The sequence below is a fragment of the Hypomesus nipponensis genome, chromosome 1, assembly GCF_054491055.1.
Source record: "Hypomesus nipponensis isolate SF chromosome 1, ASM5449105v1, whole genome shotgun sequence".
NCBI lineage: Eukaryota > Metazoa > Chordata > Actinopteri > Osmeriformes > Osmeridae > Hypomesus > Hypomesus nipponensis.
In genome coordinates, this window is record NC_140361.1 from 2,524,434 (window position 1) to 2,538,887 (window position 14,454).

The 14,454-nt window shown below is 46.4% G+C and overlaps 1 protein-coding gene across 5 annotated transcripts in view; it reads left to right on the top strand.

The window, feature by feature from the left end:
• Positions 1-2,077: 2,077 nt before the first annotated feature.
• Positions 2,078-14,454, top strand: part of prom1a (prominin 1a) — a 42,363-nt gene continuing 29,986 nt past the window's right edge. For 2 of the 5 annotated variants that reach the window (XM_084698959.1, XM_084698980.1), the window contains exon 1: positions 2,082-2,620. In XM_084698959.1, coding sequence (XP_084555085.1) covers positions 2,395-2,620 — 226 coding nt within the window. In that variant the 5' untranslated portion in view covers positions 2,082-2,394. Of the gene's footprint in view, positions 2,621-14,454 lie in introns of all 5 variants that reach the window. The other 3 variants (XM_084698996.1, XM_084698967.1, XM_084698972.1) reach the window with 3 other exon arrangements.

The following is a 14,454-nucleotide window of genomic DNA, read 5'->3' on the forward strand; positions in this document are numbered from 1 at the left end:
TGTTGGTGTCTGTCCAGTAACGGCTGGGGCTGTACACAGTCAACGTCCACCAAACGTGATGGGTATAACCGGGGCGGACTGGGGGGGAAAAAGTGGCCAGGGAGTTACTGTCAGACTGGCCCACTCAATGCATCGCACGTATCGACCAATCAGTGACCTACTTGGAAAAACACCCAGACACTCAACACTATTTTGGATAATTACAAAGAAATGACATCATATTTATCTTTTCTCGCGTTGAACGTCCGAAGTCGGTAAGAACACATTTCAGAAGACACATGAAATATAAGCACCCTGAGTGGGAATACAGATCGCGAGGAGGAGGAATATAAAACTCAGTGATTTTAGATGGTGTTAGAGCAAATTATATGTGTTCAAGCTGTGTAAAATGGAAAATAGTTGGAGGTGCCAGTGATGTCAGAAGGAGGGCCGGTAAGCGATGGAAGTCGGCCGGTATTTTGGACCATCCCAACCACGTGGGCCTACTGGGGATTCTTTCGGTAAACCCCCAATGGCCAGTCTGCCCCTGGGTATAGCTTAGTGGTTAGAGCATTTGACTGCAGATCAAGAGGCTGCAGGTTCAAATGCCCTGTACAGCTCTTTGGATGGAACACTTTCCATGAAGTTTACTTCTATAACTATGTCCTAGTTATAAAAAATTAAGTACACAGACCCCCAAAAATGTTTGTGGTGTTATTGAAGACCTTTCACAGTCAACATGAAAACACCAGAGGAGGGGGTGTTTTTAAATCCACTATTGGAATTCACACAGGCTGTAACCCTAATACCTAGTCCGTACTCACAAAAAAACAGACACACACACACCAGGAATTAATATTTTCACTTTGAATCACACTCTATCACTGATCACCAGCAAGAGGAGCCATTAATGTGTTAAAGATATGGAATACATCATTGTTAATTTTGCTAAACATTATATAACAGTACATTCTATACTATGTGTCAAACCTGACTCCTGTACTGAGAAACACCTCCCTCTCTCTGTCTCTCTATGACTCTATGTCTCTCTCTCTCTGTCTCTCTCTCTCTCTCTCTCTCTCTCTCTCTCTCTCTCTCTCTCTCTGTCTCTCTCTCTGTCTCTATGTCTCTCTCTCTCTCTGTCTCTCTCTGTGTCTCTCTCTGTGTGTCTCTCTCTGTCTCTCTGTGTGTCTCTCTCTCCCCCTGCCTCTCTCTCTCTGTCTTTCTCTCTTTCTGTCTCTCTCTCTCTCTCTCTCTCTCTCTCTCTCTCTCTCTCTGTGTGTCTCTCTCTCTCCCTCTCAATCTCCCTCTCTCTCTGTCTCTCCCTCCCTCTCTCTCTGTCTCTCTCTCTCTCGGATGGTTCCTGCTAACCTGCTGTCGCTGTACCTCCTCCAGCAGGTCTAATGAGCCTGAGCGTGCGCTGAAGGAAGGTGTTCTTACTCTGTGATCCAAGCCTGTGGCCAGAGGCCCCCGTCCAGAGGCCCTGGCCTCAGGGTGGGAGAGCAACAAGGACCTCATTGTACCCGGCTGGGTGTGAGCTTAGCCAGGCTCCGCTCCACCAATCACAGGTCCTGTGTTTGCGGCCTACCCCAGGTATATTGTATCCTTCCTCCCCCTCAGGGGGGGTGAAGGTTGAAAGGACACTGAACACCTGTGATGAAGGGGGCAGCCAGAAAGAGAGGCCATTTTGGCATCTGTTGATGTGGAGTTCAGTGGAGTAGGCAGGCCTATTCATTTCAGGGGCTTTTGGGAATTGTCCTTTGTTTTCTCATTCTCTGGGGACTTGGCTATAGTCAAAACAGGATCTTGGACGCCCTGCTTCATACATTGTAAGCTAATATGTTCATTGGGAATACTCTACAGTTATTAAACTTCATTTTTATTCGTTTATTCTTTTAAAGAATCGTTTCCCGTATTAATTTCCTTCACTGGAAAACAATGTCGGCCTATAATATGTGTAATAGTTCATCCTCTACCACCCGACAGGAGGAGCGCTTCCCATTGGACCAGACAGTATCCCGAGCCTCACAGCAAGTAGAGCGGCGGCGCGCGTATACGCACGCTCTCTCGCGCGGCCAACTGTTCCCGCGCCTCCTCGCACAGATGCTGCACGAGCCAAGTCGACACTCTGTGTTATCTTGCAGGAGGAGACCGTGTAGAGGACCGGAGGGAAGAAGCGCCTGTCTTGCGTCCTTCTGAGGAGCCACTGACCGTGGGAATGATGATTATCACGAATTCTTCAGCAGGCAGCTGGACTTAACCTGTAGTCCATCCATTTTGACACTGCTTTCGTCCCCCGCATTTCCTCTTATTTCCTTGCGTCTGTAGACATAAGAAACTAGCGATTTTTATATATATATATATATCCCCAGTAATCTGCGTTTCCCGTTTACTTCAAGCCTTGCACTTGACGCGATGTGGAAACCAGGTCTCATTCTCCTCTTTTGCGGACTAACGTCCTGCGAACTCCTGCAAGAAACGGAGCCCCGTAAACATCCACCGTCGGAAAAGTTGGATTTTGGTTATGTCCCCTCGGGAGTTTACGAGACCATGGCCCATTACGAACCCGGAGTAATAGGGATACTGTTCCACATGGTGCACGCGTTCCTTTACGTTGTGCAGCCCAACCCTTTCCCTGAAGGTAAGCAATGAGTCGTTAGTGCAATCTCGGTCTGAACCGGAACGTAGCTGTGCCAAATGTTTTCTTTTAGCCATAACGATTTGAGACATAATAAGGCATGGAGTGCCACTACAACAGAGTCCATAAATTTGATTTGTGACATGTTTTAGGTCTTGGAACAGTCGCCATATTAAAATGCATTTCGTTGCAGATATTTTAAATGAAATTCAGATGGATTTTCACAGTCCACTGAATGCAACAACAGCAGTACATGTCTGCTACATTAGTTGCAAGTTCATAAACCCGTCGAGAAAGAGGTAGCTAGTTTCTTTCGCCTGTGGTTGAACAGTGTCCGAATTTCAAAGAAGTACCCTCGCTGACTATCATGTGGCTACTGGTCACTTAAGAGACAACCGGTGCTCCAGAAAACGTAATCTACCAATGTGGACGGAGAGGGATTACCGATTACTGATTGGAGCTGGATCGGCATTTAATGCAATTAAGGCTAACCTTCTCCAAACAAAAATACGGTGTGCCTAAAGTAGAAGGAGAAGTAGGCCTATTGGTTCAGTCATCATCAATGTTTCTGTGTTCATAGTCAATTGAAAAAAAAACTACAGATTACAGTGTCTCCCAGAGTCACCTTGCTAATTAGGTAATCCCATAATCCGGAGGGCCATATGGTACCGCGGTTTTATTTTCCAGTTTGTCAAAAGCTTCCTCTTACGAAGTTCTCATAATGTTTGGTCAATGGAGTATCGAGAGCGATTTACAGTAAGTACAGGGACATTCCCCCAAGGCAGGTAGGGTGAAGTGCCTTGCCCAAGGACACAACAGAATTTTTCAAGGCCAGGGAATTGAACCGGCAACCTTCTGATAGGTAGCCCGATTCCCTCACCGCTCAGCCATCTGACCCCCTAATTACAGTTCTGTCTTTTCACTGTGGTTTCCACACAACAGGATGAGTGACAGCCACATGCCAATTAATTGAACCAATAAAACGCAAGCATGGAGATTTAGAATGATAATCCAGCGATCTGTCAAATCCATTTTGATTGATTGATTTTGATTGGCGTAGAAAGGCTTGGAAGAAACCACACAGTCGTGCAGGGTTGAAACTCAGTGCATCAATATCGATTCGGTTTCATATTGTCTGTCATACAGGCCAGTTAGTGTGTATGATTTGAGAAGATCACGGGTGATGCCTCTCCACTCATGCTCAGTCACACATTACAAGGTTAAAATAGGATGCGTAGTAGGCTATATTACTATTTTTATTGGTTTTAGTCCATGTTTTCTTCTTCCGAGAGGCTGGGAAATAGCATTAGTATGTTTAAGATAGATTTTTTATTTATTCATTTATTTATTTGTCGCCATATATTGAATTATGCATTGCAACTTTTCTTTCAAAGGAAAAGATGGGAGATTCTTAAGTAGGGGTGACGTCATCAGAGCGTAAATTAGCTATCCTACGGGCGGTACATTCTCAGTAGCATTAAAACAAATTCTCTGTAGCATTACGAAGCTGTCAGTGTAAGGCGGATTATGCTAACCACAGTAATGCGCGTTCTTGTTGAAAAGTCCTCAGTGACAAATTGAAGGTTTTCTCATTTGTGTCTCGATTTTCCACGTCTGTTTGCCTTCCCAGCTTCCTCCGAAACTGTGACAGGTGTAATATTGATTTGGCAGCCCGCCTTGAACCAGCCACAAGGTTAAGGACACGGAACCGTTTCCAAAGAAACAGCAGCAGACATCATAGCGGATGTATTTTGATGTCAAACATTGCCCTACATTCTATCAAATGCGCTAACGCTCTATGATGGCGTGTGAGCTAAGAGTTTGGAGGCAATGTAACAGTTTTAGCAGACCAATTTTCCAATGTGCTAGAGGTCTTTTGAGGGGTCAACTGATAGGATTGATAGGAAGCTAAGTAAGGAGAACTTGTTTTTCAGCAGTCTGCTTTGCTAGCAGTCTATCTGCCGTTCATAGACACTGGTCAGACAATAGGCCAGTCTTTCAGTACACTCAGCAAAATACAAATTGACTGCTCGCAGAAAAAAAAAACAAGAAACGAAAACAGCCTTCTCTTTCAACATTCCCTCAAACTGTACCATTTGCCTTTCGGGATAACTATTTAAAGGCAGATTGGAATCTGGTTTCCGTCCATGTTAGTAAGCAAGAGGTTGCCTCCTGAGTCAGAGGCTTTTCATTCGCCTTTAAACAAGACTGGAGGACCGATATACTGTACAGTACACTTGTCAAATATAACGTCCTTAAATCCAGTCTATTTCACTAGCTAAGAAATGCATTAAAGGCCTTTACAAGCCATTACGGATCGTAGATGTCATCCAACCACAATTTTGTACAATAGCGTCCATTAGCCTACTCGGTTTTTACAAGCTCACTGTGATCTATGCATTACAGGCCTGTAAAGGCTGCTAGAGACTCCTGAGCTGTTGTGCAGTGCTGAAAACGTCTTCCTGCCATGGCTGCACCAAGGCCTGTCTTGAAGACTGGCGGTCACCACCACATGTTTTGGTGTAACGGAACTGCAGACCATCCAACAAAACTGGACGGATGTGCGTGTGAGACTGGGTATAGCTCGGTGGTAAATAGGAGAGGTCACAGGTTCAAATCCGCCTCCCTGTGCTATATATCGCTTTGGATGAAAGCATTAAATGAATAATTGTGTTTACTTTTACACTTTAAACCTGCCTCCATGCCCAGGCTCAAAGCAGCACAATTTCTGCTAGATTTTTCATGTGTGGCATGGTTTCTCTGGTCGTTACTGTCACACACTGTCACGTCAGGGTGGTGACTGTGATGCCCGTAGCGTAATAATACCCCGGGTCATCCATGAGCATAGAATTACCCCCACTCCCCACTCCCATCCCTCTCCACACACACACATACACACACACATGTACACACGTACACACACATAACACACACCACACAAACAGCACACAAACATACACAGACCACACACAACCTAATACCGTATGAACGCCTGGAGCAAAGTGTCACTCTGTCACAAAGCTAAGTAGGCCTCGACATTCTCCCTGTAAGGGTGGTGCTGTTTTCGTACATATGTACATATTCCATAACGAGTGCTGTGCCTGTTGTGTGATACATGTGGCTCACGTCACCTCTCAGATTCAACTGAGGTTGAAGGTACCTTCCAGACTGCTGTGAAGCTGATCTGCATCGTTATGTAAAACTGAGCAGGAATAGATCAGTTGTTTTCTGTAATTGTTCCTGGCCTGTAATTATGTGCTTGGCCCCTGTCAGTTCCACACCATTGATCTTGTAATGAAACGCTGGAATAAAAGATTCATGTGGTTGTTTTAAGCCACTTTGAGCCTTTTCTTTTTAAAATCAATGCTGTAGGATGTGCGAGGCATGAAGACATTCATTCATACTCGACGACTGGACAGCTGGTTCCAGTTTGCCACCTGATATCTCAGAGACAACGTACCGCATCAACAAGCCCTTTAGAGACCATCAGAGACTTACAGGTCTACTGCAGTGCTGAAGATGTCTGTCTAGAAGACTGTTGGACACCACAACATATACAAGGCAATGTCCAAGAGCATTCAACAACATTAGGTTTGTCTGGCACATTTTGCAGTGGCTCAATGGCAGGCTTAGTCTAAATGGTGGCTCATAAAATGTATTAATTTCACAGATACGACGAAAGTTATGATCTTTGTTCTTTGTGCGCACCACAGATAAAGCCAGGTCGAACCACCTTCTCACACCTTCTCACAGTTTTGTCAGCGAAAGTCTAAAACGTCTTTCACAAACACGTTTTAGTTCCAACAATGCCTCACAACCTTTCCAAGCAGCTTGAAGGCAGAGTACGTCTCTGGGCTGTATCCTTAACAACATCCCAGTCACTTCTTGCACAACTTAAACCAGTGCCAGAGAATCCAAGAGAATCCAGCCTCTCAGAGAGGCTGATGCACAGCCATTTTTCAAACCCCCAGCGAGGAGGGCTTTGCTTCTTGCGTAGCGCTCCACGTCAGTGCGGTATTACAGGGGACAAGACGGAACCCCTGCAGGTGTCTCAGACGGGAAGATCGCCCCTGATGAAAGAAGTGCTTATTTTTGGAGAAGCTACATTCTTTCACACCGGTCTGGAAGGGATTTCACCAAAGAGCCAAGACAAAGAGCTCAACTCTGGCTGCGCTGAGAGACTCTTAATTGCCCCCTGGAATATGTGTTGCGTAACACTCTACCCTCCCTCCCCCTTCCTCTACCCCCTTCCTCCCCAACGATCTGAATGACCACTCACTCAGTCTCCCGATCCCATGCGTTGAAGCATGCTCTTTAAAGGAGGGCACACACATTGATTAAATGACACAGAAAAGGCATTTCCTGAAACCCTGATCCAAGAGGGAAGTGCTGGATCTCATCAAGCTTGCCTTTTACTAAAGCTCTGGCGTACTAGCAGAGCGAGGACGTAGCACACGATAAGGGAAGTGGCATTAAGATAGCCGGCTCTTTCAGAAGGCTGCAGGTAATGCTATAAGGCCAGCCTTAACACAGGGTCTTTTCTACCAGAGCTGAAAGAGAGGATACATAGTAGAAAACCTTCAGGGCGATAACATGGAGAACACCCATGGAGAACAGACACCACTGCGTCAAAAAATATATAAAACGAGGTTCACTACTGTAGGTTTGCAGACTAGAGTGAACGAGAGCGGAACACGGAGACGTGGTACATGCACGCAAGGAGGAAGTGATGGAATCAAAGAAGACAACAGCTAACGTGTGGGAGAGGGAGAGAGACAAAAAATAGATATACAGTATATAGAGAGAGATATATATACATAGATACACAGATATAGATACATAGAGTAGACAGAGAGAGATACATAGATATACAGTATATAGATACATAGAGTAGACAGAGAGAGATTTGCCTCACCACAGAGGTCTGAGCTGTCTCTTGTGGTGGTCATATGTGGGTCAGGGCTGGGAAGCCGGGCGCCCCGGCTAGCTCCTGGTGAACGGATGGCAAGTCATGCATCTACCCCATCCTTCAGCTCCACTGGCTGGGCACCGCCGTGCCCCCCTGGGAGCTGGCACGGTGGGGCACGGGGGGTGAGCTGTGTCTACAGCTGTGGCCCAGCAAGGAGCCCCCTGCAGGGCCCCGGAGGACTGTGGCTCCTCGCCGTGCCCTCGTCACCCCCGGGACGTCTCCAGGCCCTTGGAGGGGTCGCTGGCCGCTCGGGGGTGACGCCCAGGCTGTGGTGGTCTCAGTACAGGAGCGCTGGCGTCAGGAGCGGGAGCAGGGCAGGGCCTGGTCGGCCCACATTGATGATGTCCAGTGGGAAATTGTGTCCAAAACTATTTTGTTTTGTTACCCAGGTGAGCTCTCCGAGTAAGAGGGTGTACCGCTAAGGCTAAGGTGCTTAATGCAGGGGCCTGGGTTTAAATCCGACTCGGGCCTCTTCCTGCATTCTTTCCTCCTCCCTCCCCCTGCCTCCGACTCTCCTGTTCCCCTGCCTCCCTGCCTCTGAGAGGCAGTGTGCAGACAGCCTCAGTGTCTCAGGGACAGTCAGATTAAGCTGACGCCACGGATTGATCAGGCCTTCTGAGAGCTCCTGTGTCGGTCATCGCGGCTGCGCCCTCTCGTTGTTAGCCTTGCTAAGCTTGATCGGGGATTGTGTCTGGTGTGTCTCAGTACACGTCTTTGCTCTGTAGACAGAAGTAGCTTCATGATACTTAACTTGGCTTGGAGTACGACGCTGCAGACATAGCTAAGGGGACTAATTAGATCACTTTCCTTCAAACGTTTTAACCCATCAGTAGCAGGGGTTAGGTTAACCACAGGTCAGGTTTATTCTATTTGGACAAATTAATGTTAAGTTAATAAAATGTCTCCTCAAAGAGCAACAAGATGTTACCTTAAGCGTTGTTGGGTCTTTTGAACCTTTGCTGGTCTCTAGGTTGAGTCTTTGTGGTTTAGGCTGAAGGGTCATAAAGGTGTGTGTGTGTGTGTGTGTGTGTCAGTGTGACTGTGTGGTACAGTAGGGAACTGGACTGTGTGTGTTGGGGCTGAACAGAGAGTGTGTTCACGGTGACTGAACCTCAAGCTGCCTTTTCTGTTGGTGATGGTCTCAGCTGCCTCACTGAGACCTCTGTTTGCCTCCAGTGCATACACACACACACACGTACACACACACACGTACACACCACCTAGTCACATGACCGCACACACACTCTCTCACCACAGCAGTATTTTTATCTGTGTCATAACAACGTAACAAAACACATCCTCAAAGCGATTTTCTTCCTTTCCCGTCAGTCCTCATGGTAACCTGTTTAATGGAGACGGCTGGGTTCGATTTTTTCTCTGTGGGTTATCATGGTCGTCTTTCCCAAAAAACTTAATACCTTTTTTATTAAGACGCTGCTCGGGAAGCTCTTGAAAGAAGATAACAATCCTCTCGCCTCCATGTCTCAGGTACTAAGACCAGTTTTGGCTGTTATCATCACAAGGGATTCCTGTCTCCATAGCAACCTGTGGTTACAAGGATGAGTGTTAACTTTCTCCTGTCTTTCTCAGGTCACACAGAGCAGAACATAATCTTTTTGTACTTTGACCCACGGCTCGATATCTTCCCTGTGTTCTTGAATGTCACATCAGCGTGTTTGTGACTCGACAGTCGGATCATTTTACTGACTCGGTTCTTTGAATCTTGTTCAGTAAAATGAACAAATCACTCTCTGACATGGACGGATTAAGAAACCACGGCCCCCTTGGCCCCCCCCCCTCACTTTTTTTTGTCAATATTGTTGTTAAAACGCAAAAGTACTTGAGTAATCAACTAAATAAACAACGTTTATATTCCACAAATATTTGATGGTTGTAACCATAGACTACAGGTGTACATTTGTAGCCCACACAACCCTCTCTTTCTTGAAAAATGACCATCATAGGCTTAACAATATTATATCGTCAATAAATAGTGTGTGCTTAGACAGAGCTCTAATGCTATTGTTTTGCACTTGCTTTTTGGATTTCTCCCTACAGAGTTGAAGGGCCTATATTGCATGGAGTACTCAGCCCCTCTAAAGTCCTATAGATAAACTGAGGGGATAAACACTCACTTGAAAGGTATCATGATGGTTTCTTTCTTGTGACATCTTCAAAGTGAATGTTTAGGCAATTTTTAGTTTAATCAGTAGGACTTTTTGGGCCTTGTTAAAGACATTAGTGACTTAAGCCTAGCATATACCGGCTACGGCGCATATCATCATATCAATACACTGGTACATATCAAGTTAATAACAGCGACGAAACAGAGGCTCTGGGTTAGGGGCCCTGTAGGCCCGTTGGTTAATCCATCCCTGCTCTCTGAGACTACTCGTTACTCCTGAGTCAAACTAATGATTCGTTCAAAATGAACGAACCACACATCACTATAGGATAGTGGCGGTTACTCGAACCAGTAGGTTTCTAGTTCATCAAACATTACAAAAAATGATCACAAACATAGAACTTGCGCCCACGCCAGCACCGGTCAAAGCATTGGACCCGTTTTGTGACTCCTGTCTACCATGTTAGCAGATAGTTGGAGCCGCAAGCCAGATATAGTGTTTACTGCAGTTTGGGCTCTGCGAGCTTGCTGATAGCTTTGTCATGAAGAAGGCAGCCGCTTGGCGTGGGCGTCTGTCCCGCCGCCGTTTGCTTTCTGCTGCGAGCGCAGAGGGACTGAGCGAGCGTGTCGGGAAAATGTACCTCGTCGCAGATACGCAGTTTTTACAATCCTGTTATCCACGGGTGTCCTCCCAGACTGCAGAGGAGGGTTTAGCAGGGGTGAAATTAGTTTTATCGGCGCTGCTTGGAGTATTATTTATTTATTTATTTGTGGTAACTTAAACGTCCCCGCCCCCCACCCCCTCTTCAGTCAGTCTCGAGTCCCTATCTGTCACAGATGCTCCATATGTAAATACTGCTCCCAAAATGTTGCAGGACGCGTGGCCAGGCCTTGACATGCCAGATTCTCTCTCACTCTTGCTCTCTCTCTCTCGCTCTCTCTATACATTTTACTCCCCCTCTTATGAGAGCATTTCTGTTATCCTCCTCTCTCTCTCCTCAAACACACACACACACACACACACACACACACACACACACAGACACTCTTTCTGCTACCGTGTTGGTAATTGGGTTAGTCCTTGTCCTCAAACATTCATCCCTCTCCTCTCTCTCTCTCTCTCTCTCTCTATCTCTCTCTCTCTCTCTCTCTCTCTCTCTCTCTCTCTCTCTCTCCCATCTGTCTTCCTCAACAGTCTACAAATGAAGCATTGTGGTGGTTCTACCTTATATACCTCAGCCTGGTACTGTCCTAACTTACACCTCTCATCACTGCATGTCTCACTTCCTCCGCCCACGCTGGTGACCCGTGGCAGACATTTTGTGCCTTGAGCTACTGTTTCATTAGCGTGGGGAGCGTTAATGCTATTAAGGATGTATATTCATCCGAAGTTTCTGTCTGCGAGGCTTAATCCTCCAAGACAATGTGCAGCTCTGCTGAGTGTTGCTAACTTGTATTATTTCTATCTCCCTGTGCGTAGGATCGAACATTCAGTCAAATCAATTAAACCACAGTGCTAATCGCTGTGTTTTACATGAGCACCCAGAGGGTTGCTGACAGGATTAACACGGCGCTGTGGGTGGCAGGAGAGATCCTATCAGAACGCAGCGACATGAAAGTTGCTCTCTCCTGGCTCACGTCCTCCATGTCCTTACGCTGTCTTGTTGTTTGTGGTGATCTGTAGTTTGGTGGATTCGATGTGAGAATCGCGATTTGGAGTGACGTAAGGGTCCTTAGTTACCAGGTAAACCTTGGTCTAAGTTAACGAGCATGCCCCTAACTAGCTGACTGGTAAGGAGGAGGAACCATGAGAAACGGCTTTCGGAAGTGAAATGTTGTCTAAGGTCTTCGTTGGAGACGTTGCCGGTGGCGACACTCAAGACACTGTAACGATCCAAAGAGCCCATCCATCTCTCAGAAAAATCCAGCTTCTTGAAACTTCTTCAGAGAGAAACCCTGCAGAAATGAGACAGCTTCAGTCTGTATTGTGTTCTTGGTGGTGTATTTGAAGAGGGTTACCTCAGGGAAATCTCCCAGTGAAATATTTATCATGCCAGGTTCTCTTTGTCTTTCCGCTCTCCCTCTTTTTTCTCTCTCTCTTTCTCTTCATCTCCACTCAAAAGCAGAAAGAAGAAGTCTTATCCCCATGGCAGTGAAAAGCATCAGTCTCTGGGTCTTACAGGGGGTTGGGGGCTAGCTGGCTTCCAAAGGTAGAGTGGGAAGGGGGGGGCTAACAGAGATAGCGTTACGGAAACAGAGAGACATGTCGTGGGTGGGAAACCTAATCAGTGTGAATGCAGGAGTTTTCAGCGATGGAGGGGGTATTAGACCCCTCCAGTCACTGCCCAGGCTTGGTTCCTGTCCACAGTCCTTTCTCTCCGCTCGCTCTTGCTCTCTCTCTCTTTCTCTCCCGCTTCCTTTCATCCTTTTACCATTCACCCTCTCTCTCCCCTTTTCTCTCTCTCTCTCATACAGTCGCTTTCACTGTCTCTCTCCATCTCACTGTCGTTTTCAATCTCTCTTTCTCCAACGCTCCCGTTCTCTGTCGCCTCTCTCTCTCTCTCTCTCTCTCTCTCTCGCTCGCTGTGCTTCCTGACAGTGCCTCATTATCACTAGCCTCCCCCTGCCACACATATTCACACACTCACTCATTCACAGACACACATTCCTCATCTCATTGTTCGTCGGTAAGGGAAAAGACTAACTACTGGAATGTCCTCACCTCCTCTCCTGAAACACCTTGTGGTCAGATTGTAGCCTCAATAACCACACACCACTTAAGAAGATGTTGAAGATAGAGGGTTGTAGTTTGAAAGAGATACACGTACTGTAGAGCTTGTTTAAGACTAAGGGAGTGTGAGGTAGGAAACAACATCATTGTGGAAAGACAAGACACGTTGTTCACCCTCAATTGAGGCAGATTCACCAATCTGTGCCGTGAGCCTTGTAGTCCCTCTTTTTGAGAGATGCTGCGTCTTTCTTCATGGTCTGAAATCCACACCAACAGGTGTCTCTCACCCTAAATCTGTCGGTTATGAATGTTGTAATAGTAGGTCACACGGATCATAGACGCTCTCCAGAACTAGAACAATGGAAGGGGGGACAGCTACTAGTATGTCTGTCCTGGATATCTCACCACTCGGGGTTTCATTAATGATGAAACAGGAGCTCGCTCGCAGTCCGGAAGGTTCCGTGAAGACCCCGGGTCTTGCTTCCTGCGTGCCGCAGTGATAGACACCCTTCTTTTGTTTACCGTTGCGCCGACGGGACTGTTTACATCCGCCAGGGGTAAGGGAATTCAGGGTCGCTGTTCAAACCAGGTCAGCTAGGTTTCCAGAACCACAGCTCAAAGAGAGGTTGACGGGTAATAAGAAAAGCACAAAGTCAACAGTAGCCTGACCTTTCTGCCAGTCTTTTCTCTGTCAAGTCTCCCTTATCACTGTTACTCCCGATCCCAAAACACAGCACAGCTGTTACCTCAACAGGAAGCCTCCTATTTTTAAGTCGCAGTAGTTCAAAGCGTCTGCTGGTTGAATGAAATGTAAATGTGATGAGCGGTGTTGAAAGACGTTTCCAAGGCTACAGGCTTGGTGATATTATGGGTTAGATACTGACCGGACGATGACAGGCCATCCTCTCCGTGTGGGTATAGTTAGACTGCCGAACAGATTCTTTGGAAACTGTCAGCATAGCGGAGAAAGATACAGTGCTACAGTGGCTACAGTGCCTCATCATACGGTTACTGAGGTAAAGGTCAGTGTGTTGGGTTAGTAAAGTTAGCTTGGGCTAATTCAGTTAGCTGGCTAGCAGCAGGGCTACAGGGCCCATCTCTGGGTCTATACGATCGCTACAGAGCAGGGCCTATACCCCTGCTCAGAGCTGTAGAATCTTTTTTCTATGGCTCTGCCCCTTGCTGCTAGCCAGCTAACGGGATTAGCCTGAGCTAACTTCACTATCCCAACACACACTGACAACAATCATCGTCGTCATGACGAGGGCGAGATACAACGCAGAACGTTTTCAGTCTAACCACAGCTAGCTAGACTGGCTCCCAGATCTGGATCGCCCCCTGGTTATTGGACCATCCTCTGGTGAATATTAACCCAGTATCATGTTTTTCTTATTGTCACAGGTTGTCTGAGTTGGTTGTAATAGTTTTTAGTATCAGCAAATACAAAAATATATTGATACGTTTATACGTAATATTTTATTAAAGGTTTTGGGTTGAACTTCCTACTCAGAGAGTTTAGCAACTTTATATTGTTTGGTTCTCTTAGAACTGTGTAGGTGGCTGAGCTTAGATATCCTCTTATTTCAAAGTAATTCAATGTCAAGACAAAGGTATTCCAGGAGACACATGATAATGGTGCTCATCTTCTATGAAGACCAGAATAATTGGGTACAAGAGAGGCCTGAAGGGACGATCTCTTTACAAACTTCATCTTTTGAATAATAGATGTTTCGTCTTAGCCCCCCCAAAAGGTTCCTGTCAATGATTATCTTCTCAGTGCTGTACGTCTATTTTAGCACTTTTCAGCCATTCTTTCCTGTGAAAGACCTGCATTGAAACGAGATAACAGACACTTGTCTGCCTCTCTCTCTCCACACCCTGTCTCTATCTGCCTCTAATCTACCTCTCTACCTCATCTGCCTTTCCCTGCTTTTCAGTCTTTCTCTCTGCCTTTGTTTCCTTTTCTGCTTCTATATGTCCCTCTTCTGCCTCATCTACCTCTGGCTCTCATC